Source organism: Paroedura picta, chromosome 16 (genome assembly GCF_049243985.1).
Source record: "Paroedura picta isolate Pp20150507F chromosome 16, Ppicta_v3.0, whole genome shotgun sequence".
NCBI classification, from domain to species: Eukaryota; Metazoa; Chordata; class Lepidosauria; order Squamata; family Gekkonidae; genus Paroedura; species Paroedura picta.
The window spans coordinates 17157144-17182592 of NC_135384.1; the positions used below are offsets into that span (position 1 = coordinate 17157144).

Sequence of the window (25449 nt, forward strand, 5' to 3'; positions counted from 1 at the left end):
CCGCATGCCCGGCGGCTCGAAGGCGGCGCAGCAGCGGGGTGCCATCCAGGCGGCGGCAGCTGCACCCACGATGCGCGCCCACCGCCCAGCAGCCCAGGGCTGTGATCTTTTTTTGCCCGGGCCCCGAAGAGATGCGCGGGGAGAGACCCCGGCTGGGCGTGCGCACGCACCTCTGCACACAGGCGATGCCCGCACGGCAGCCACGCGGCGCCGGAGCCACAGACGCGCGTCTGCCTGGGCGGCCGCCCCCCACCCTCCCCTGCCTGCCTGCCGGGCCCCCGAGCGCCGCCGCCCGCCCTCCCCGCAGGGCCCGGGGGCTGCCGCAGCTGCCTCCCCCCCGCCCCTTCCCCTCCGCTCCCCGGCCCGGGCGCCCTCTAGCGGCACCGCCCCGCATCACCCACCAGCTCCCGGGGCCGGCCGGCGAGGGAGGCGTCGAGCGCGGAGCGCAACCAGCAGCCTCGCTCGCTCGCTCCCTCTCTCTCCGCGCACTAGGCGGCCACTCCACGAGCCCCGGCCGGCAGGTAGGGAAGGGGACGCCGAGCCGCCGCCGCTGCTGCCCCCGTGGGTGCGGGGCACGGCTTGATCCCTCCCGCCGGGGAGGGGAGCGGAGGGGAGGTGAGGGAGGGGGGCTGTCTGGGAGGGGAAGGGGCGGCAGTGCAGGAGAGCTGGGCGCGGGGAGAGCAAAGGGGGTGCCCGGAGGGGGAGGGGGGAGGCTGCAGGCAATGCGGGAGGGGGGGAGGCACAGGTGGGGGGGAGCTCCTCGGGCGGGCGCGACAGGGGCGCCGCGGACTTGGGGCTCCGCCGCAGGCTGCTGAGGGGGCTCTGCCGGGGGAGCTGCAGGCAGCGGCTGTGAGCGGCGCTGGGGCCCAGTGATGGAGGTGGGGGGGCAGCCCTCCTGCCCGCCCGCCCGGGCCTCCTCCTCCTCCTCTTCCTCCCCCTGCCGCCTGCCTGCCTGCCCTCGCCTGGCGCAGGGTGTAATTAGGAGGCGGGCGGCAGAGACAATGGGCCAGCCTCCCCCGGGGCGGTTGTTGTGCCAACACGCGGCTAATGGGATTAGGGGAGCCTCCCCAGGCAGCCCCGGCCTCCTCTGCCTCGGCGGCGGCATGCGCCCGGGGGAGGGGGCGAAAGCGCGCGGGGCGCCGAGAGAGGACGGCCGGTGAAGCCGGGCCCCCTGGTGCCCCGGGGAGGGCAGAATCGGGTCCCCATGCGGACGTGTGTGCGGAAGGACTCTGCACGAGGGGGCCGAGGCAGGCATGGGCAGCGTTGCCCCCCCCCCCCGCCGGCACCGGGCAGGAGGCCCCTGTGCGAGGCTTTCTGGCGACGGGCATGTGCGTGTAACACTGTGGCAAGGCTTATGGGCGCATGGTGGAGTGTGAGGGTGCCCGCCTGGGATTCTAGTAACACGCCGTGCACGTGCCCTGACACCTCAGCTCACGCTTCGAGATGTGCGAAGTTCAGGGGTGGTAGACCAGTGGCTTTCATGCACGGCCTGTTCACTTGAATGAACGGGGTGTGTGCAAATTCTCACACCGAGGATCCAATATTCGTTTTGCACACTCCTGTGTAGAACATGCCCCAGACTTTGCCAGTGACAAAGACACGTGTCCATTTTGCCACAGGGAAATGTCATGAGGATCCCGGTTGGGGATGAGTGTATGACAGGGCAAAATAACACAGGTGTACATGCCGGATATGCACCATTTTCCATGCAGAATCTTTATCTGCCTTGATGTGTCCATATGAAGTATGCTGTGGGATCTTTGGTTTGCGTGCATGTACATAGATTTGCATCCAAATGTCATAGTCTGCATTGGGGACCCTAATTAGGTGGAAAGGTGGCATAAAATGTCCTTAATTAATGAAATACCTTGATGAATGTATGGCAGACATATTTCTGGCCCTTCCCACTGCACCGACTCAAATCTGGGGAGAGAGGCACTGATCTGTGACTGTGTGCTTGAAGCTGGACCACCAAAAGAGACCAGGGGGGAAATTCTCCCTCATCACTTAAAAGAGCGTGCTTCCCTCTGAGGCCTACCCGTTGCAGTTTTGTTTTAGATTTCCTTCTGCTTCCATGTGCTAAACAGTATAGCTCCTGTCCCCAATCCTCCATTAACCCAGAGCCCAATTTATGCATGTAGCACGTGCTACAGGCCCTGTGCAGGGCCTTCCCCCACCCAGGCATCAGGGTTGCCTCCCCCCTTTCTCCTCTTTCAGGCCACTTTCCCACTGGGGGAGGCCTCCACCCCCTGGCTGGCTGCTCCCGCTGCAGCTATCCTGTGTTAAGGCCCTGCAAATCCTTAAACTGGCTCTGGTGCCTCGCGTCTCACAAATCCTGAAACCCCTCCCGTGTTAGCCGGACTAGGCCTCTGAGAGAACCTATAGCCTTCCTTATAACCTACAGTGCTTAGCCTTCCTCTCATGTCTTCTAGGAGTCTTGGCTCCAGGAGCTTGCTGGTTCCATTTCCTTTCAGAGAAGGAACAACTCCTGGGGGGGGGGGGAGAAAACCCAACCTCTCATGCTAGTAGGTGAAAAAAGGAAAGTCCAGGGAATAATAAGGGGTGGCGTGGCAGAGAATGTTTGGGCTGGTCTTCAAGCCTCCTGCTGCTGCCCGTCCGTTGGGGCTGTTCTCTGTGGAGGGTGGCAGGAAAAGTTTGTGGGATAGAGATGGAGTTCCTCTTTAGCCGTGACAAGGCGTCCTATCGACCCGACATGGCTGTGGACGCAACAGGGCTGGGTCATGTTACCCGGAGATGCCAGCTCCGGGGAAAGACGGCTGAGGAATTGGGAGGGGGAGGAAGAGAGGCGGAAGTCCTGGCTCAGGCCCCTGAAGAAGGATGCTTTGGTGGCTGGACAGGGACGCCTGCACTGACAGAAAGGGTGGGAGAGGTAGAGGAAGAGTTGGCGTTTTGTACCCCTATTTTCACTACTCAAAGGAGTCCCAAAGGGGCTTCCAATCGCCTTCCCCCGCCCCATGATAGAACCCTGTGAGGTAGGTGAGGCTGAGAGAGCTCTAAGAGAACTGTGACTGACAAAAGGTCACTCAGCTGGCTGCATGTGGAGAAGTCGGGAATCAAACCCAGTTCTCCAGATTAGAGGCTGCTGCTCTTAACCATTACACTGTGCTGGCTGTGGTGAGGGGGCCGGGGTCCTGACTGCTCCGGGTGGTGGTTTGAGGCATAATATTACGCCTGGCAGCCACAGGGGGCTGAGACTCAGTGGGGTAGCGTAGCCACAGAGTGCGAATGTTTTTGCCTCCTCTGAACATGAGGCTGGGGTCTTGCCAGGCCCCCAAATGGGCATGAGTGAGGAATGCCGTGTGTTACTCATCCTGTCCCTGCTGCTGAATTCTGCCCTTTCTCCATTTAATGTGGTTCTCACTTCCCACATTGAAACAAGCCCAGGAGGTAGATTGAAATGGAGAGCAAGTGATTACCTTGGGGAATGGGGATCTGAGCCGAGGTTGGCGCACTGTGCTGCCTCCCAACTAATATTCCTTGTTCAGTGGTGAATAAGGACTGGGCATGCAAACAGAGTTTTTTTTTTGGGGGGGGGGAGGAAGTTAAGTCCCCACTAAGGGTCTTGTCAGTTAGATGCTGGTCCAACATCTCTGCTCTGGTGTGCACAGAGTCCATCTCGGAGTTCAGTCCAAGGGGAGCTGCCAGATGCAAAAGAAGATTGAGGCTCTTGTGCCTGGGAAATTTTGGGCAGAAGACAGGACTTTGGTGGAGTCATCCCAGGGGTGGAAAGTCACCCTTGGCCCAAATCCCCACCGTTGCGCAGCTACCTGTGGCCCTTTGCTTCCCCGAAAGAGGAGAAAGGCATTTGGACAGGGGCTCCCATACTGCCGGCTGCTGCATATTGGGGAGGGGCTGGGGCTCAGTAGGAGGGCATCTGCTTTGCCTGCAGTAGGTCCCAGATTAAGCCCTTGGCATCATCACCAGTAAAATAAAGGAACAAGCAATAGGTGATGACAACGACCTGAGACGTTGGGGAGCAGCTGCTAGTCTCCAGGGTGGGGCAAACTGTGGCCCCCCAGATGTCCATGGACTACAATTCCCATGAGCCCCTGCCAGCATTCGCTGGCAGGGGCTCATGGGAATTGTAGTCCATGGACATCTGGAGGGCCACAGTTTGCCCACCTCTGGAGTAGACCATACTGACTTTGATGGACCGTGGGTCTGATTCAATATCAAGACGGTTTCATGTGGGCCCTGGGTTCTACTGGGTTGGGGTCTGCATCCCTTTAGGCCGTGTTCTAAGCTAGAATTCCTGCGCCTTGGAGAGGGGAGGCTGGCGTGAAGGGGCTGTGTGCAGGGGGGGGGGGAGTCTTATATCCTCCCCATCCTGTCTGCGTGCCTGTCATAACCCTTTTTCCTGAGCCAATGGGCTGGGGTCCCACTAGCCTCCCCGCCTGTTGATCTTTATTTGCCCTGTGATTTTTTGACCTCATGAAAGTATCTCCTTTAATCTCCCCCCTCCCCAGGAAGCAGTCTAAGGGAGTTCCTTGTCTAGTCTCCGTGAGTCATCTCTTCTTTGTGCTGAGCATGGACTGCCAGAGTGGAGATGCCTTTCCAGTCCAATGTGCTTGATTAGCAAGGCCTCTGGGGCAGAGATTCCAGCCGCTTTATGTTCTCTGCCATTGGTGCACATTGGGCATTTGATCTATGGCGTCGGCTCCTTCCTTCCCTCTCTCCCCCCCTTTGCCACACTGGGGAAAAGCTGCTCTTACATTTCATGGATTCAAATGAAAGCTATTCCGATTGATTTCGGCTTCAACTGGTCCCCCTCCCTTCCCTTTCTCCTCCAACCTTGGAGAGCCCAGGAGGAGGGGGGGTCTTTTTCTTTTGTATTTTGCTTTCCTCACAGCGTGGAGGTGGTACTCAAAGGATAGATCCACCTTCCTGGAGGTTCCCTTGAAAATCCCCCCTTCCCCCTTGTTCCTTCCTCCTCTCCTTCACAGGCTGCACAGTGACTCATTGCATGCGGGGGTGGGGGAATGGCAACTGATTGAAGTGGTGTGTTGGTTTGATGCGGGGAGCCAAAGAACTGAAATCCTGGCGTCTTCCCCCATGCATCTACGCACACCCCCCCCTCTCCGCTTGCCTTTCTTCCTTCTGTCTCCTCTCCAACTGGTGAGCTGGGCAACAGGCTGGGAAGAAGCCATGAGGACCATGCCACAGGTGTAGGTCCAAAGCATGCCCATCCTGAGCATTTGCCACTTGGCATGTCGGTTTAGCATGTGAAATCTTTGCAGCGACTGGCCCATGGAGCATGTGAGCAAGCTGTCATGGAGTTTTATGTGCACGGACCGTGCCGGCTGACAAATAGAGGCTGATGCTGAAAGTATAGGTATGAAGTGTTGGTGGCAGGATGGCTGTGCATGTGCACAGGATTTTTTTTTGGGGGGGATGCACAAAGAATGCTGTGAAATGCTGAGAGATGGGGCTGAATGATGGATGTGTCTTTCCATGTTCATTGTACTCTGCAAAGCAGCATGTGTGTTTTAAACATGGATCCACCTGGGATGTGATGCTCAACAGGTTGGCAAACGCATGTGGTGAACAGCTTGAGCGTTCTGCATGCTTGGGAGCACTCGAGAGGGATGGGCTCTGCTTGTGACTTTGCAGAGGCAATTGCCTGGGTGCTGTTGAAAGCAAAATCTTGGTGTGATCCGACACAACGATTATTACATTTGGGGGGAGGGGTGCAGAATATACACCTACAAGAGTAGGTGGGTATTGGCACTAAGTAGGCGTTTATATGCTCTTGTGCGCACATGCAGGCTTGCACCCAGAGAAACATTGCCTTGGACATTAATAGTGTGCTTCTATGTCTTTAATTAAGCCCCATGGGCAGTTAGGACATTTCTCCATGGAGTATGGCAGTATACTCAGTAGCACATGGGCAGGATTTTGGAAAAATGGATTAAGGAAAATGCACATGTATGCCTTGTTCCTTAAGGATCTGTGTTTATCGCTCTTAGCAGTTCTGCAAATAGATGTTTGGGCAAAGTCAGAAGATGGGTGCAAATGTGCAATATTGCGTATACATTGAGGTAATAACTCCTTGAGGGCTTGGAATGTGCTCATATCTGTGTAATAAGTGCTGTGGACAGGTGTGCACAGGAGTCTCCAGGTCTCCGCAGCAGGCATGTGTTTTGGTGAGTTGTTAAAACAGTACCAGGAGCACTGTTTGGAGAAGCCCAAGTGTTTTGTGGGATACTGATGGGTTTCCGTAACACAGGGGTAGTCAACCTGTGGTCCTTCAGATGTTCATGGACTACAATTCATGGACTACAATTGTAGTCCATGAACATCTGGAGGACCACAGGTTGACTACCCCTGCCCTAACCTCCTTAGGACTCTTTTGCATGGGGGGGGGGCAGAAGGTGCAGGAAGAAAGCTGAAACCCCTTCTGTCTGTATTTCGTGGTTCTGATCCACTGCACATGCAGGAATTGAGGAGAACCCGTACCACAGGTCAGTGTGTTATGTACGGTCAGTGTGTTATGTACAACACCAAGCAGGGGCCCGAGAGCTGACCTATGTGGTTGATAAGGTATGAAGAGGCAACTGTACAAAACCTTCAACTCTGGGTTGCTTGCAGGGGTGGCCAAATTGTGACTCTGCAGATGTCCACAAACTACAATTACCACGAGCCCCAGGAACTCATGGTAATAACTGGGACTGTTATCTGATTAAAGGCCTCCTTAATCAATTTGTTGCATTTGTTTGAGTTGAGCAGTTAAATCTGCATACATCTGCATACATCTGCATACAGATGCAGTCATTCTAAAGCAAAAGAGCATGTGTGTTCCTTTAGGAGCGTGTCCACAAACTGAAGCAGGGATTGTCATAGAAGAGATGGGGGTAGAATGCCTTTTAGAATGCCTTTTCTCTATAAACTGGAAAAATCTGTCTTGCTACCTGCAGTTCTTATAATTCGTATTCCAAAAGGGCACAGTTTTAAAAGCTCTGCAGAGTCTAATTAATTGGAGGCACGTTTGGAGTAGGCCACGTGCCCCTAAATGATTAATATAACCAATTAAATCAGGCGGTTCTCCAAACTGTAAAAAAGAAAAATCCAAAAACCACAGGATTTTTTTTTAATGTGGAAATTAGCCAGCACACAGATAGTACCTATTGTTCTTTCTGCTGCCATCGGAATAGCAGGAATAGCACCCAAATCTCTGAAGAATAATTCCACAGAAGTACATTGCGGGGGGCGGGGGGCATTTCAGGCTGCTGCAATGGAAACAACTGAGAGATTTGTGGTCTCTCTCAGACTAACCAGACTCCTGGGGCTGAAATTTCCATGGGCCCATCTGTTGATCTAGTGCAGAGGTGGGCAAACTGTGGCCCTCCAGATGTCCACGGACTACAATTCCCACGAGCCCCTGCCAGCGAATGCTGGCAGGGGCTCGTGGGAATTGTAGTCCGTGGACATCTGGAGGGCCACAGTTTGCCCACCCCTGATCTAGTGTCTGTGGCCTGTGGAAGTCTATCCCCCAGTAGCGACATTCATCATTGAGAGACAACAGATCTTAATTTTGGCTCAGATACTAAAAGGAAGGGCAACATCCTTTCTGTTGCCTTGTTAGGACACTCCCTGAAAACCTGAAGCAGCCAGAAACATTAATTTGGCTTGAGAAATTTATCTCTGCCATCTCTGATCGATAGCGAGCTAACACTGAGGAAAGAGGATGATTATAGTGATCAGATCTTCACGATAGCCAACTCTCAACAGCCTTCCCATGAAGACCAGTTTCAGATCTGGATGACTGTCGGCAAGGTGCCCTCTGCTATGTCCCTCCCCAGCTCAGGTAGACCCACAAGCAGAGGTTCTGGGTTGTTGGCTTGTGGGAATGAGTAGCCACTTCTGCTAGGGAGAGCTGCTGTTTATTGCTCCCTTGTCTTCCTTTCCCCTGGGTTGGCAAACAGCCATATTGTCTAAGTCCGGGGTCTCCATGGTGTTTTTAGAAAATGGGGGGGGGGGATCCAGGTAGGGCTTCCCCAGCAGGGTTTTTTTGTGGACAACTGGAGATCTGATTGGCTGGGCTGATTAAAATGGTGTCATTTCAGTAGTACCTCCCTCCATAGTGCCGGTTTTATTATTTCTCACTCTTCTTTCGCAGCGTATTTTTAAAAAATCATCCCTCTTCTTCCCTGTGTTTAAGCTTCCTCTGTATGTGGCTCCGCCTCCCGCAACAACCATTTTGTATTTCTGTCCACAATCCTTGATCAGAATTCCAAAGCTGCCTGTAGGCTCAACCCCCCCCCCCACCCCGGGAATGAATGGGCAGTGGACAGGGGCCCCCTTTCTGCCTGGCTGAGGAGGAGGAGGAGGAGCCAGGTTGCTGCCTGTGAGGGTGGTGTGCATGCCAAAGGAGAGAACATGAGCACGTCCAAGCCGTTCAGACAGGGCGGGATGCCACCAGCCAAAGACAAAGAGGAGTTGGGCTGAGATCCTTGCAGGCCCTACCAAGGTCTTGGGGAACCGTGCCTTTATGCCTTGCCTTTCTCACCAGTGAGGACCCAGCGTGGCTTTTATTGTTTTCCTGCCCTGCATTTTATCCTCACAACATTCCTGGTAAGTTGACTACATTGTGAACATCACATCAAAATCACAAAATTTCATGGATGTGCTGTATACTGCATGGGTCAGACCCAACCTGGAGGATTGTGTGCAGTTCTGGAAGCCTCAATTCAAAAAGGATGTGGACAAAATGGAGAGGGTTCAGAGGAGAGCGACGAGGATGAACCAGGGCCTGGGGACCAAGCCCTATGAGGAGAGGCGGAGGGACTTGGGAATGTTCAGCCTGGAGGCTGAGAGTACATGAGGCTCTCTTTAAGTATTTGAAAAGTTGTCACTTGGAGGAGGGCAAGGAGAGGTTCCTGTTGGCAGCAGAGGAGAGGACTTGAAGTTTTGGCTTTCAACTGTGTGTAAAACAATATCGGCTAGATATTTGGGCGGGGGGGGTCATAATCAGAGCCATTTAGCAGTAGAATCAACTAAGGAGGTGGTGAGCTCCCCCTCACTGGCAGTCTTCAAGCAGTGGCTGGACAGATCCTTATCCTGGATGCTTTAGGCTGATCCTGTATTGAGCAGCGGGTGGGACTAGATGTCCTGTATGGCCCCTTCCACCTCAATGATTCTTTGAGAGCGTGTGACCATCCATCAGTCACCCAGCAACCACAGCTACTAGCTACGGTGATTCAATGGAACCTCCACATTCAGGAGACTGGGGGGGGGGGCTCTATGCCCTGTTATTGGCTCTATGCCCTGTTGTTGGCTCTCCAGAGTCACTGGCTGGCAACTCTGTGAGACGGGATGCTGGACTAGATGAACCAGTGGTCTGATTCAGGAGGGCTCTTTTTCTGTTCTTCTGGGGCTTTGAACCTGGTTCTGCCATCTCCTGACCTAGGCCAGCAATCAGTACCTTATGCTGGTGGTGTTACGGTGACGTTCTGAGCTCTTGTGAGATCTTACAGTCTCTGTTTGGCAGCTGGACAGGTTTTCAGAAGATTTTGGGTCCTGTTAGAATGAGGCCAGAAAGGCCAGCCAGAGTCATCTTGGTGAGAGAGGCATTAAACAAGAGCAACAAACTGGCTTGGTTGTACTTATTGAGCTCCATCCCAAACCCTATCATTAAATGTAAGCCTGGTAGGGTTTTCGAACTGGTTACAGACTGGGGACCATATGAACAGACAAACCTAGTCAGGCCACTGGCCCAGCAGTCTCTACTCTGTGATCACAAGCTCCTTGATCGCTGCCTTACTGCCGCTGGAATTCGGGGTCAGCCCTTCAGTGGCTGGTATCCCTTCTCTATAATTGCAGACAGAGGCTTACCATTGGGGATAGACAGTCTCACCACTGCCCCATCCCTTGTGGGGTCTGCAGGACACCCTGTTGTCCCTTCTATTAGCCAGCATCTTTATGCTCCCTTTTGCCCAGCTGGTCTGGGGCTTGGGACTTGGATGTCACCAATTTGCAGATCACACCCAACTCTATTCCCTGATGGACAGTTGACCAGACTCTCCCCCTGAAACTTTTGCCAGCCACCTGGAAGCCTAGACAGTTGGGCTCAAACGGAGTCACCTGAAACTCACCCCCTCAAAGACAGAGGTCCTGTGGCTGGGTAGGAAAGGGCCGAGAGAGGAAGTGTGCTTGCCCACTCTAGATGGGGTGCAGTTTATGGCTGCACAGTCCACTAGGAATCCGGGTGTGGTTTTTGATGCCTCCCTGTCTAGCACTGCCCCTGACCGACTCTACTCCTGGGAGGGCATTGCACTTGGCCAATACAAACAGGCTGGTCTTCCCTAGCCCCTGAGATGTACGTATGGCCTCAACCAGGGTGAGGGCCTTTTTAGTCCTGGCCCCTGCCTGGTGGAACAAACTCCTGGAAGAGCTGTGGGCTCTTCAAGAGCTGGCTGAGTTTTGAAGGGCCTGCAAGATGGAGCTGTTCTGCCAGGCTGGGCCAATGGCCAGCAACATCATTGAGCCCCCCGCCAGGTAAGAGCCCTTCTCTTGGCTAAGACCAGCATCTACGGGCAGTGGTTTCTCATACCAGCATGGTAGTAGAAGCTGAATGAAGTGGTTTAAATCTGTTTTTAGTTGGTTGTAACTAATGATGGCTTCACTGTTATTTAATGTTACTTAATTATAATGTTAACCACCTGAAGCCAGCTTGCCAAGAGGGGCGGTCATATAAGTCCAATCATAAACAAACAAATGAAGTGGTCATTTTCTCCTGAAAAACTGATTTCTGTTGCCTGGATATTACTACTACTACTACTACTACTACTACTACTACTACTACTACTACTACTACTACTACTACTACTACTACTATTTACTGTCCTCCACTCTCAGCAAAGCTGTGGCAGGTTACAAGATAAAATAAGTAAAATACAATCCCCTAAAAAAAACCCCTAAAACACAGCAATTAAAAGAATACAATCCAGCAAGAACATGATGGCAGACCAACCCCCCACCTATCTCTGCTGGGGAACAGGGGGAAACAGGTGGTCACCATTGATAAAACAGAATCATAGAATCATAGAGTTGGAAGGGACCTTATGGGTCATCTAGTCCAACCCCCTGCACTATGCAGGACACTCACATCCCTATCGCTCATCCACTGTAACCTGCTACCCCTTTGCCTTCACAGAATCAGCGTCAGATGGCTATCTATTCCACATGGTAGAATACCTTCCCTCCTTAGTCCTCCCTTGGGTGGGGGGGACAGATTTTCTCTTTGCCCTGGTCTCAACCATAGACCTGGTGGAAGAGCTCCGTTTTGCAGGCCCTGCGAAAAGCCAAAAGCTCCTGCAGGGCCCATAGCTCCTCCTGGAGCTCATTCCACCAGGTAGGGGCCAGGACTGAAAAGGCCCTGGCCTTAGTTGAGGCCAGGTGAGCCTCTTTGGGGCCAGGAATGACCAGTAAGTTGGAACCCGCTGAGCGCAAGGCCCTGCGGGGGGCATAGGGCAACAGGTGGTCTTGCAGATACATGGCTCCCAGACCACATAAGGCCTTAAAGGTCAGTACCAGGACCTTGAACCTGATCCAGGCCCCAACTGGCAACCAATGCAGCTGCCTCAGCACAGGCCGGATATGGGCCCTCCAAGATGTTCCTGTGTGGATCGAAACAGCTGCATTCTGCACCAGCTGCAATTTCCGAGTCAGAGACAAGGGCAGCCCAGTGTAGAGCGAGTTACAGAAATCAATCCTGGAGGTGACTGTTGCATGGATCACCATGGCCAGATGCTCAGAGGACACGTAGACCCTGGCAAAGATGGAAAAATGCCTGGTGGGCTGCCTTTTTGACCCACGCCTTCAAGTTCTTGGCCTGGGGTCCAGTGACCAGAGTGGGCAAATGCGCTTCCTTGTCTGTGCCCTTCCTACTAAGCCATAGGACCTCCATCTCGGAGGGGTTGTTTCAGGCGACACTGCTCAAGTCACCCAGCAATGGCTTCCAAACTTCTGGTGAATGGATCTGGGGGAGAGTCCGGGCAGCCATCCATGAGGTGATAAAGCTGTGTGTCATCAGCATACTGATTGCAGCCCAGCCTGAAGCTCCGGACCAGCTGAGCCAGAGGGCGCATGAAGATGTTGAAAAGCGTGGGAGAGAGCACTGCACCCTGAGGAATTCCACAAGGGAGCCGACAGGGGTGCGATAACTCTTCCCCCCACCCTTTGGGACGGATTATGGAGGTCAGCTGCAATTCCAGGAGCTCTGCAGCTACCACCTGGGAATTGACAAACCTGTTTATATGACATGTTTAGAACATTCAAAAAATTTGGTTTGCATTATCCATAATCTTTATGCCACAGCGCCACAGACTGAATAAAGCAATAAGGGCACTGTGGGAGGAGTTAGGGCGGGCCCTGTCCGGGATAAAAACTCGGAGGGGCCAATCAGGAGCCGCGAAGCGGCTCCTGATTGGCCCCTCCGAGTGTCCATCCCGCCCCAAGCAGGCAATGGGGAGCCTTTGCGTGGCTCCCCATTGCCTGCTTCACCCGCACAGACAGCCACGGGTGAGCGGTGGGCCGCGCCGGCCTTCTTTCTCAAGCCGTTGAATCGTGCACATTATAGATCTTGAATATTCCAGTATTGCCAACCTCCAGGTGGCACCTGGAGATCTCCTGCTATTACAATTGATCTCCAGACGACCAAGATTGGTTCCCCTGGAGAAGGGAGGGTGCTTTGGAGGGTGGCCTCTGTACTCTGCTGAGATCCCTCTCCCAACTCTGCCCTCCCCAGGCTCCACCCCCCATCTCCAGTCATTTCCCAACCCTGAGCTGGAAACTGCACTGATCTTGCATTGTGGGTGGAAAAAAATGAGTCTGGCCCCATTCTAAAGGGAGATTTAAGTTTACTTATTTTTCCATCAATAAAAATAGAAACAGTAGTTGAGGTAGTCGTAGAATCATAGAGTTGGAAGGGACCTGTTGGGTCATCTAGTCCAACCCCCTGCACTATGCAGGACACACACAACTAGGGTTGGGTGCTTCGGCGCCCAAAGCAGCTGTTCGTACCTGCTGCAGCCAGCACCGCGCCTTCCCTCCCCCTCACACTGTGGCGCTGGCTGCAGCAGGAACAAACGGCCACTTCGGGCACCGACCCCTATCACTCGCCCTCTGTCACCTGCCACCCCCTTGAGCCTTCACAGAATCAGCTTCTCCGTCAGATTGCTATCCAGCCTCTGTTTAAAAATTTCCAGAGATGGAGAACCCACCACCTCCCGAGGAAGCCTGTTCCACTGAGAAACTGCTTTGACTGTCAAGTGTTCCCCTCAAGTCTCTCTGTTAGCCTTTGGCAGTGGTGTGGCCTTGCTCCTCTCACAGAGGGACATGACCGCACCAAGGCAGTGATTCTGTTGAGGGAGGCCTCATTCTAGCCAGGCCTTATGAATAACTGTAAATGTCACTGGCCAGCTTTAGAAAATGTGTCACTCATATAGGGATTGTGGTCACCATATTGGCAGGCTTGCAGAACAGAGGTGGGGGGAAGCACAGCTTTTGAACATGTCCAGAGTGCCGTTGCTACATGTGTGTAGGCATCAGAGATGGGGACCATGGTGAGCAGAGAAAATTGACTTTGTGCACTCTTTGTTTCCAAAATGAAGCCTTTCCGCCTCTGAAAGCATGTTGACATTAATTTCTGTCTATGTGGGCCATGTTGTGCAAATGGCACAAGCATACTTTAGTGTTCTCCCGCTTGATCAGACATCTCTGAAGTGGGCATGCACTTTTGCACTTTAGTGCTCAGGAGTCAGTGGATACTGCATTGGCCAAAGAAAAAATATTAGTATGTGTATTCAGAAGAGATCTTGGACAGGCAAGCATTAGCACACATGTTTGGAACATAAACAGGCAGATACTTGTTTGCATCATCTGTATGGGTGCCTGCTCTGAAAGAGAGTGTGTGTGTGTGTGTGTGTGTGTTGGTTGTGTGTGTTTGTGGGTTGTAATATATCTCTGTTAGCTTTGGAGGCAGCTGGCTCCCTAGCAAGCATTTTTGCAAGGGGCTTCGTAACACAATGTGGCAGCAAGCATCTGGATGCCTCGTCCTGACATGCCGGTTTGACCCAGGCCATGTGGGAGTGGATTTTCCAGAGCGGTAACCGGGCCAGGCTGAGTTCCCTCAGAGGCCCCTTCGTCCTGCTCTGTCTCCCTCGTTCCTAGCCGTGCCGGAGGCTTCAAGGAGGCCTCTGGGGAGGCAGCCTGTGAAGAGTTCGCCATTGTGGGATATCCTGGGGCTCAGGCTTGCCCCTCGTTCCAGAGGCCTGTGGGAGATGCTCTTCCAAGCCCCCTCCTCCCTATAGCTGAGCACAGCCATTCCCTGTGGGTCTGATGACTGACCTCCGAAAAGGTCGTGTGCGCTGTGGAAATTCACCGGGGAAGGTTGAGGGTAGAAGGAAAGAGGTGATTCTGTGATTACGAAAGCTGTTTAAAAGCTGGGCGCTGTGCAGAAGATTAGATGTAGCCAAGGGGGAGCTTTTTAGCTGGACAAGAGAGCAAGTTGGGTATAGGGAAATTTGGGGGATGGCATCGGAGGAGGGTGGGATTTAGGTGCAGTTGGGGAGGGGGGAGCAACTTCAGTGGAGTAAATGCCACAGAATCCATCTTCCAAAGGGGACACTTTCTCCAGGTGAACTGTCCTGGGCCGCCTGGAGATCAGTTGGAATCCCAGGAGGTCTCCAGACACCACCTGGAGGCTGGCAACCCATGGGGAGGAAATGGGGGGTGATAATAAGAAGGGGACTGGTCAGTGTAATCTAGTCATTAGAGCAGGGGTAGTCAAACTGCGGCCCTCCAGATGTCCATGGACTACAATTCCCAAGAGCCCCCTGCCAGCGGATGCTGGCAGGGGGCTCCTGGGAATTGTAGTCCATGGACATCTGGAGGGCTGCAGTTTGACTACCCCTGCATTAGAGTGTTGAATTGGGATTTGGGAAATCCAGGTTCAAATTGCCACTCTCTCTCTCTCTCTCTCTCTCTCTCTCTCTCTCTCTCTCTCTCTCTCTCTCTCTCTGTCTGTCTCTCTTTGCCGAGTCCTGCCTTACAGGATTGTTGTGAGGATAAAAACCCACTAATCACTAATTGTGAGGATAAAAACCCTACTTCACAGGATTATTGTGTGGGTGAAATGGGGAAGGGAAAACTCTGTGCTCCACTGATCCCTAGAAAAAAGGGCAAGATAAAAATGTGCCACAAAGAGGAAGGGCAGCCCTTGAAGCCTCATTTCTGGAAGGGGGAGGGAGACGTTCACAGACATAGGGGCAGGGAGGGGTGGCCTTTTCCCTCTCCTTTCACAATGCTCCCAACTTCCCATGTTTACCTACCTAACTGAGAATGCCCATGTCTGTGGGGGGAGCAGCAGGGGGCCATGTTGGGTTCATAAGAGGGGAGTTTCTGCCCCTGAGGCTGGCTGGCAAAGGAAATGCTGGGCGGGGGGGGGGGGGCTGTGCTTCCAGCTAGCCCTGGTGCTTGTTATTCTGGGCAGGAACGCACACTGGCGGCTCCAGCAGAGATGCAGCGATGGCAGCAGTGGAGGCTGCAGAGGCTTTTGGGGCGAGGCGAGGCCGGAAGAAACAGCCTCCTCTTGCCTCTTTGTCTTGTTGCCTCTTGGGGTGTAGATCAGGGTAGGTGTCCACTGGCATCTTCTTTCTCACAGGAGCAAGAGAGGGAAAAATCGAGGGCTCATGTTTCCGGGCCTTGTCCATGCACTTCCTGCTCACCCAGCCTAAGAGATGGCTGCTCAGCCCTAAAAAGACCTCCACATAATGACCTCGGGATGGGCTACGGAAGGGTCATGGCTCAGTGGAAGGGCATCTGTTTGCCATGCACAAGGGCCTGTCCCCAGCATGTTCAGTGAAAACAATCACTGAGCCCCCCCCCCCCAGTTGTATCCCTTCCCCTGAAGTTGCTCCTGGCTCTGGGGTCCAGAGGTTTAGAAGGAGAAGGCAGTCTTTACCCCATCCCTAGGATTGTGTGTGTGTGTGGTTTTCTGTGTTCGCCCAGATAACAATGCAAGCCCATGGAAAGCAAGCACAGGCCCAGTTCTAACTGCCTTTTCCCCTGCACTGCAGCTGTCCACGTAACTCCGGAGGGTAGCAGTGGAGGCTCCTCTGGCAATCATTTTCCTTGGAGATTTGGCAAACCACTTCCTGCTGCCATGAAGAAGCCTCCCCGGGGCAGCCGTGGTTCTGTCATCTCCCTGCGGTCTCACAAAGCCAGCCAGAACCACTGACTCCACTTTGACGGCCTCCGCGGGTAATCCCTGCAAGCATCCCAGCAGAGGGAGCCACCGCCCCCCAGCCGGCTCTCCCCACTTTGCAACACATGGACCCCTCAGTGCCCCGGATGGCAGATTGCGTGCTCTGCTCCCAGCCAGCTGCTGCTCACGGGCGGACTCGGATCGCCGGGAATTTGATATTGGCTTCCTGCTACCCTCCTGCTTGGCACTGACCTGGACTGGTTGGCATCCTGGATTCAGCAATACAGACGCAACCTGACAGCCATACCCTGAACCAGTTGCTGACCAGGTGAGAGGGCTTTTGAGGGGCTCCATCACTCAGGAACAGAAGGAAGTCGCCAGCTCCTCCCCCAGAGAGAGAGGATGCTTGTATCCGCCACTGTGTTCCTTGCTCTCCTTCCCTTCCTTGTTCCCCCAAGTTTCTGCTGGGCCTACAGTCCTCTGTCCCTTTCAATTCCATGGTTGCCAGTTTCTAACCTAGAGACAGTGATGGTGCCTTGGTGCACTGAGGCTACACTGCTTTGCCCCTTTTCCTGTTTCCTTCATTAACCTTTACCCTTTCTCTCCTCCCATACCGGCTGTGGGGCTCTAATTCCAACCCCCTTATTGCTGGGGGGAAATAGTGAGAAACCAGTCGTTTCCAGAGGGTTGTCCGTAGATCAGGATGCTCTTCCAGACCAACGAGCTGCCAGCTAACCACAAGACAGCCATTGAAAACAGTAAGAATGTCATGGCCTGCTACAGGGGGAAGAGCTGTGGCTCAGTGGAAGAGCCTCTGTCTGGCATGCAGAAGGTCCCAGGTTCAATCCCCAGCATTTCCAGCTAAAAGGATTGTGCAGCAGGTGATGTGAAAGACCCTGGAGAGCTGCTGCCGGTCAGAGTAGACAATACTGACCTTGATGGACTTAATGGTCTGATGGAGTCTAAGACAGCTTCATGTGTCCAGGAGCAGCAGATGAAGCATCAACGCAGGTGTCCCCTGGGCCTTCCTGATCTTCCATTCTGCCTTCCCTTGTAGGCATCATGTCGGGAGATTACGACGAAGAGAGGCACCGCAAGGCGATGGAGCTTCTTCATGTGCTGTGCTCCAACGCATGTGCTGCCCAGGAGCGGGAGAAGTGTCAGGAACTGACGGGCCACGTGGGTCCCATCAACACAGGTATTTAATGGTAGGATACGGCCCATACTCAGAAGGAGGATCGTCTTAGGAATTTCAGAAAAGCAACAGTTATTTATCTATTTATTTAGATTTCTATACCGCCCATTTCTTTGCAGCTCTGGGCGGTTTACACTGTTAAGCTAGGGGCGGTTAAGCTAGGAGTGGGCAAACAGTGGACCTCCAGATGTTCATGGACTACAATTCCCATGAGCCCCTGCCAGCATGGACATCTGGAGGGCCACAGTTTGCCCACCCTTGAGCTTTGCTTTGCACACAGAAGGTCCCAGGTTCAATCTCCAGCCTTTCTGATTATAAGGATTGGAGAGCAGGTGAAAGTGTGAAGACCCTGGAGAGCTTCAGAGTAGGCAGTGCTGACCCTGATAGACAGTTGGTTTGACTCCCGATAAAGCAGCTTCGCGTATTGAGATTGGGCCTTGGCTCGGTGGTAGATCATCAGCTTTGGATACAGAAGGTCCCAGGTTCAATCCCAGGCATCTCCAATTAAAAGAATCAGGTAGTAGGTAGTTTTATTGATTGATTGATTTTATACTACTCCTCTCAGCAATTGCCATCTCAGGGCGGTGAACAACGTGACCAGCATTGAACAAAAAAATTCATAACAACTGAGTAAAATTAACAGCAGTTAAAACAGCAATTCATAGTTAAAATCTGTGAAATCTATAGACGCCTGCAACAATCTCATCAGCTCCAAGGCCTGCCCTAATTACATGGTTGAAGGCAGGCAGTTCCTCAACCAAGATTTCATGAAACAGCCCTGAAAAGGTTTCCCGAATGTGTGGGAGTTAATTAATTTTAAATATATAATTTTAATTTGTTACATATTTATCAGACCATATATGGTCTGGAGGGGGTGGAAGGGGGTGGGGGTGGGGGTGTTCACAGCTCGGCTTCCCAACCATATTCTGTGTGATTGTGCCACTTCCGATGTTTCTCAAAGCCTGAAGAATGTTTCAGGGGTAGGGTTGTGTGGGGCAGAATCCGAAGTGACCCTTCCAGGCCAACACAGCCAGCGCTGCGGGGGGGGGGAGGTGCGGGTGCTGACGCACCGGTGGGCACACACACGCAGGCGCAGAACTCCACGCCTGTGTGTGTGCGCCAACTGATGCGTCAGCACCTGTACCTCCCCCCCCCCTCCCCGCAGCGCAGCACTGGCTGCATCGGCCTGGAAGGGTCACTTCGGACGCTGCCGCACACAACCCTATTCAGGGGATTCTCAGCAGTAAAAAGAAGAGTTGGTTTTGACACCCTGCTTTTCTCTACCCAAAGAAATCTCAAAGCGGCTTACAGTCACCTTCCCTTTCCTCTCCCCACAACAGACACCCTGTGAGGGAGGCGATGCTGAGAGAGCCCTGAGAACAGCACTGTCAGGGCTGTGACGAGCCCAAGGTCACCCAGCTGGCTGCATGTGGGAGAGCGCAGAATCACACCTGGCTCGCCAGATTAGATGCTGCCGCTTTTAACCACTACACCAAGCTGGCTCTCTTGAGAGAGGCTGGTTTAGGAGGAAGGAGGGCGGGCAGTTAGATATTATCTGCCACTGTAGCCTCAACCATAGGCCTGGTGGAAGAGCTCCGTCTTGCAGTACCTGTGGAATTCAGTGAGCTCTGACAAAGACCTAAGTTCCTCTGGGAACTCATTCCACCGGGAGAGCGCCAGGGGCAAGAAAGTGTACCATGTGTGGTCCACCACTCTTTGGGGAGTGTATTCTTTAGATATGCTTGGCCCAGGCGCTGTATGACCTTAAATGTCAAAACCAGCTCCTTCAATCTGCAGCTAGTGTAGGACTGGCTGCATGTGGGCTCTCCAAGGAGTCCTGGTAAGGTCTCGGGCCACTGTGTTGTGGTCCAGCTTTAGTTTCTGAATCAAAGACAAAGGAAGACCCACGTAGAGCAAGCTAACAGTAGTCTAGCGTTGACAGTTGCATGTAGCTAGGTGTTCTAGGGCCACATAGGGCCCTGGTAGCTTAGCTTGGCAAAGATGGAAAAATGCCACCTTTGTGACTTGAGCTTCCATGGAAAGGGAGGCATCAAAGATCACCCTCAGATGCCTGATTGTCTGTGCAGTTGCCGGTTACACTCCATCAAGTCAGGGGAGGTGCACTTCCTCGTCCAGCCCCTTTCAACCCAACCACTGGACCTTCAAGGGGTTTACTTATTTATTTGTAGATTTCTATACTGCCATTCTCCAACAGTCTTGTGGTGGTTTCCAACATCAGTAAATACAATATAACCCATAAAACATCCCATAAAAACAATTACAAATTATCACAATTAGACAGATGGTGAATCAATCCTATAAGCTCCTACCCCGCCCCCCGGTTCAGCACAAGGTTCACTTCTCTTATAGTAGGAGCGAGGGTTGAGCTTCAGGCAACCAGGCTGGATCCACTCTGTCACAGCCTCCAAGCACTTGGCCAGGGAATCCAGAGGGGCATCTGATTGACCTCTCATCAGAAGATACAGCTGGGAGTCATCAGCATATTAATGGCACCCAAGCCCAAAATCCCAGACCAGCATGCAGATGTTAAATACCATTGGGGAGAGAGGGGATCACCCCCTTGGCACACTCCACATTGGCATTGTTTGTGTTAATGTTGTGAAACCAACATCATGTACTATCCCAAGTCCATGCAGGCAAGGAGTGCATGAATGCTGTCATGGCTCCCGTTGCCCCACAGGGCTTCTCCTCCGGGATCCTGCCAGTCTGCATTTTCATGGTATTGTAGAAAGGGAGAAGCGTCTAGTCAGCACTGTTGGGCGGGAGGGGAACCAGAGGCCTGGGAATCTTTGGTAAATGCTTTGAATTTGCAACCAAGGTTTTATCAGTTCTTGCATTCAAGGGTCAGACCATAATTCTGAAATAGGAGAATTTACACTGCGCTGTTTTTGTGCTGGATCTGACCTCATGTTTGTGGAGTTGAGTAGGGTTGGGAAGGAGTGGGAGGGACATGTGCCGTGTTTCAGCCCTGAAGGCTGGATACCTCTGGAGTCACGGGTGCCTGCCTTCCTTCCTTCCTTCCTTCTTCTCCCACCTAGAAATCCTGGTCAGCCTCCTGTCAGTGATCGTGACCTTCTGTGGGATCGTACTGCTGGGGGTCTCACTCTTTGTCTCCTGGAAACTTTGCTGGATCCCTTGGCGGGATAAGGGCTCCTCTTCGCAAACGCAGCGCAAGGAGCACCTCTTGCATGCTCACCTCCACCACTCACCTTTTGGGGACCTCCTGGCAGAGCGGGTCGAACTGGGGCCGGAGATGCCCGAGAGGTCCTACCTCGATATGGATTCCTACCCTGAGGCCAACCTCAAAGTCAGCCAGACCTCCCCCGACCTCCCTGTCGAAGGCCAGACCAGCACCAAGGAGGGCAATATGCCCAATGCCCACTCCCACCAGCAGGTTGCAAGCTTGGCACCCACGCCCAGGTGAGTGAGATGATGGGGAGCGATCAAAGGTCAGTTGAATGGGAAGGACAAGAAGTTATTGTGTGGGGTTTCTGACCTGAATGACCTAGGCTGGGCCGATCCTTTTGGATCCTGGAAGCTCAGCAGGGCCAGCTCAGGGTTGCTCGGCAGACGCAGGCAATGGCAAACCACTTATGAGCATCTCTTGCCATGAAACCCCTGTGGGGCCATCATGAGTCAGCTGTGATGAATGGGACGTTCCATGACCACATTGTCCTGAGGCAAACAGTGCAGAGAGAGGGGGGGGGAGAGATTTCTGTATGGAGGTTATGCGTGGAATAGTGGAAGACCAGGTGATCTGCAGAATTGGACCGTTGCTTTATCCTCAGTACAGAAAGCAAGACACGTGGATGCAGAGTGGAGGAATGGCTCTGAGATCTGTGGGACTGCAGGGCATCAGTAGCCATCAGCAACCTCCCTCTGACAAACTGGAAACTCACGGGGCTGTCGTGTGAGAAATGAGAATAAGTAGGGGTGCTGGTTTTCAACCGGCGGTCATGCTTGCCCCTTTTTAGAAGCTGCAGTGAAATGAGACAGTATATAGCATCACATCTTTCGCTACTTGCAGAGAGTTGGGCAAAAGTGCTGGCCAAGGATCAGTGCAGGAGATTCAGGCACTTCCCTGCTGCTTTACAGCTTACAGAAGGGCAGAAAAAATCAATATAATTTATTGATTTAAATCCTGCTTTTCTTGTCATTGGGAATCCCCATTAGGGATCATTCTCCCCTCCTCCATTGGGTCCTCCCAACGACCCTGTGAGGCAGGTTACGCTGAGCATGTGTGGCTGCCCAAAGTCACCCAGCTAACTTATCTGGCAGAGTGGAGATTTGAACCTGGGTGTCCCAGGACCACCTCTGACACTCACCAGTACGCAAAACTGGCTCTTGTAGCATATCAAAAGTGCAGTGTTTTGATATGCGGCTCTAGCTTTGTTTATTGGGGGATTTCTACGCTGCCTTTTAATCAATGGCACTGAATTTGGTTTACAAATGATAGGAGAAGAATTGATCACCAATGGGATGCAAATCCTTAAAATCGTCTTTTTAGAAGCACGGTTGAGCACATTCCAAGCCCATCTCCTTGAAAGTACTTTTCCAAGAAGGCTGAAGTGTTGTTTGTCAGAACATATTCATTGCTTGTTTCACTGGGTACATGTCATTCGGCCTCCACCATTTCAGTTTTGGCAAAGAACGACGAGGCTTCAGCAAAGTGGGAGTGGAATGCTGGCGGGGTGGAGCCGTGGGAGTTGTTTGGCAAAAGGCTAGACATTTTGGAAGGGACAAACCTGTGACCCTTGGAAGCCTGACCTCTCAGTGGTTTATGAGCCTTAATAGAACTTGCCCGCCCAAGCTGCTCTGTGGCGCCATAAGAGCTGGGTTTATTTGTTTATTGCAGGGGTAGTCAAACTGTGGCCCTCCAGATGTCCATGGACTACAATTCCCATGAGCCCCTGCCAGCATTCGCTGGCAGGGGCTCATGGGAATTGTAGTCCATGGACATCTGGAGGGCCGCAGTTTGACTACCCCTGGTTTATTGTATGACGTATGTGTGCTGTCGGCAGGATTGGCTAAGATTGTCTGACTGCAAGGCAAATGACGTCCGGAGATAGCCTGCCATTGCCTGCCCCTGCATCACAACCCTGGTATTCCCCAGAGGTCATTCTTCCAAGTGCTAGCGCTGCTTAGCTCCCAAGGTCTGATGGGACTGGACGAGCCTGGGCTATCCCGGTCAGGCATAAGATATGAAAAGGCAGGTTCCAGGGTGGCGCAGTGGCTGAATTGCTGGGCTGAGACCTGGGTTCCGATCTCCACTGCAGGCCTAACTGTGCATTGCAAATGGCTCTGCCCATCTCCCTCCAAAGGACATTTGGTCAGTAGTGTTGTGTGACTCCCTCGGGGCACTCCATTCCCAGGCACCTGGGGTTGTAATTGGGATCAGGACTATGACACTCAGGGAAAAGCCCTTTCACTCCCGTGCCATTTTCCTGACTTGAAAAACCCTCTGCAGAGGGGAATGGGTCAGTTTGCCACACTGGGGAAAACGGCATGTACCCCATCAAGGAGCCCACAGCGGGCCATTTCAGGTCAAAAATTGGTACATGGGTGAGAAAGTCTGAGCCCAATGTCCTTGCGCACTGCGGCCCTGATATGAATTGGGCCCATGCGCCTGGGAAGCACGGACCTTGTTCTGGAGCATTCCTAGCAGCCCAAATTTTGGACGTCCCTGGGGAAAGGATATTGTGCACTTAGATCCTTAGCCGTAAAACTCAGGCCACTGAACGCCTCTTGGCCATGCGGTTTTGTGGTGAAGAGGCCTCCTTCGAGGAAGGGTCAAATTGAAAGATGAGAAATAAAGCCCCCTTTGGATCTGGAGGCAGGGCTCCTCACCTGCGTGGCTAGACAGAAGAAGAAGAAGAGTTGGTTCTTATATGCCGCTTTTCCCTACCCGAAGGAGGCTCAAAACGGCTTACAGTCGCCTTCCCATTCCTCTCCCCACAACAGACACCCTGTGGGGTGGGTGAGGCTGAGAGAGCGCTGATATCACTGCCCGGTCAGAACAGCTTTATCAGCGCCATGGTGAGCCCAACGTCACCCAGCTGTGGGGGAGTGCAGAATTGCATGTGGGGGAGTGCAGAATCGAACCTGGCATGCCAGATTACAAGTCTGCACTCCTAACCACTACACCAAACTGGCTGATGGAGCTGATGGCATAAGAGATGGGTTTGATTTCTGTCCTCTGCCCAGGTACAATACACTGCCACGCCCCTTAACCCAGCAGTTGAGCAGCCCAGACACCGGAGTCCACGGAGGCGAGGAGAAGGTGGAGCAAGTCACCAGCATTGGGCAGATCAAGCCAGAGCTATACAAGCAGCGCTCGGGCGAGGCAGACTCCAAGAAAGGGGAGGCTGCGAGCTGCGGGAGGCTGAGTTTTGCCCTGCGCTATGCCTACAGCACGGAGCAGCTGGTGGTGAGGATTCTCCGGGGCGTGGACCTGCCCGCCAAAGACGCCAATGGTTTCTCAGACCCCTATGTGAAAATGTACCTGCTGCCTGACCGCAAGAAGAAATTCCAGACTAAGGTGCACCGCAAGACGCTGAACCCCATCTTCAATGAGACTTTTCATTTCAACGTCCCCTTTGCCGAACTGCCCTCACGGAAACTGCACTTCAGCGTCTACGATTTTGACCGCTTCTCCCGCCATGACCTCATTGGCCAAGTGGTGCTGGACAACCTGCTGGAACTGGCCGAGCGGGACAGCGACTCCCCCCTCTGGCGGGACATCATGGAAGCCAGTTCGGTGAGCAGGGGTTATACTGGGGGGCGGGGGTGGGGGGCAGGAACAGATCTGTCTCCGGAGCAGTTGCCTCCAAGCCCCGGTGTCCTGTCCACACAGCCCTGTCGGTCAGCCAAGCAATTAAACCTTTCCTAATTTGTCAACCCAGCTCTCTAAACTTGACAGTTAAATCCAGTGCAGCCGGCCAGGCCCGTCAATCAAACTGGCCTGTAAAGCCATTGAGCCTGTTCATTGTGACGGATGCAGCAATTCTGCAGCTCAGGGCAGAGTCAAAATAGAAAAGCACTTTTTGTAAATGTTTCTCACACACTCGTGGAAAGAGATGGGGGAGTCAGTAGATGGGGAGGGAGCTGGGTCAGAAGTATCCACAGCACAGCTATGTTTCTCTCCATGCATCCTATCTGTGGTGACCTCACTTCCCTCCAAGGTCTCCTACAGAAGATGCCACCTCACCTATGGGGGAGGCGCCAAGGCACAGAGGCAAAGCTTTCCATAAAGAAGGCCCCGAGTTAAATCCCCGGCATGTCCAGTTAGAAGGATGAAGAAGCAGATGACCTGAAAGACTTCAGCCTGAGTTCCTGAAGAGCTGCCACTGGTGAGAGTAGATAACACTGACCAGGACTCACGTAGAAGGCAGCTTCATGTGTGTGTCCGTTAGAGGGAGGTCATATGATAGAGGAATCATTGTCCTACCTCTTCCTTAGCTTTGCTTGCCTTTAAGGGCACTGTCATCCAGCAAGATCTGATTGCTTACATGATGAGGTCACTTATTCACACTTAAATGGGGGTGGCACCTGGAGATCTCCTGCTAATACAGTTGTTCTCCAGATGATCCGGATCATTTCCCTGGAGAAAATGGCTGTTTCAGAAGTAACTTGGGCTGACTGTCCAGATGCATTGTGACTTCTTGTGCTCAACTGAATAAAATTAATTGGGTTGTTTGGCTCTAATGTTAAATAATTTCATGGAATCATAGAGTTGGAAGGGACCTCCAGAGTCATCTAATCAAACCCCTTGCAGAATGCAGGAAATTCACAACTACCTGCCTACTTGCAGTGACTCCAATTCCAGGTCCAGATGATGTTCTCTTCCCTAAAAAAAGAAAGAAAGAAAGAAAGAAAGAAAGAAAGAAAGAAAGAAAGAAAGAAAGAAAGAAAGAAAGAAAGAAAGAAGGAAGGAAGGAAGGAAGGAAGGAAGGAAGGAAGGAAGGAAGGAAGGAAGGAAGGAAGGAAGGAAGGAAGGAAGGAAGGAAGG

The 25449-nt window shown here is 52.8% G+C and overlaps 1 protein-coding gene across 3 annotated transcripts in view; it reads left to right on the top strand.

The window, feature by feature from the left end:
• Window positions 1-291: 291 nt before the first annotated feature.
• Window positions 292-25449, top strand: part of SYT3 (synaptotagmin 3) — a 58166-nt gene continuing 33008 nt past the window's right edge. Inside the window, exons 1-5 of one of the 3 annotated variants that reach the window (XM_077313997.1) lie at window positions 292-521; window positions 16098-16553; window positions 17283-17423; window positions 20480-20861; window positions 23646-24198. In XM_077313997.1, coding sequence (XP_077170112.1) covers window positions 17288-17423; window positions 20480-20861; window positions 23646-24198 — 1071 coding nt within the window. In that variant the 5' untranslated portion in view covers window positions 292-521; window positions 16098-16553; window positions 17283-17287. Of the gene's footprint in view, window positions 522-5115; window positions 5137-16097; window positions 16554-17282; window positions 17424-20479; window positions 20862-23645; window positions 24199-25449 lie in introns of those variants that run through there. The other 2 variants (XM_077313999.1, XM_077313998.1) reach the window with 2 other exon arrangements.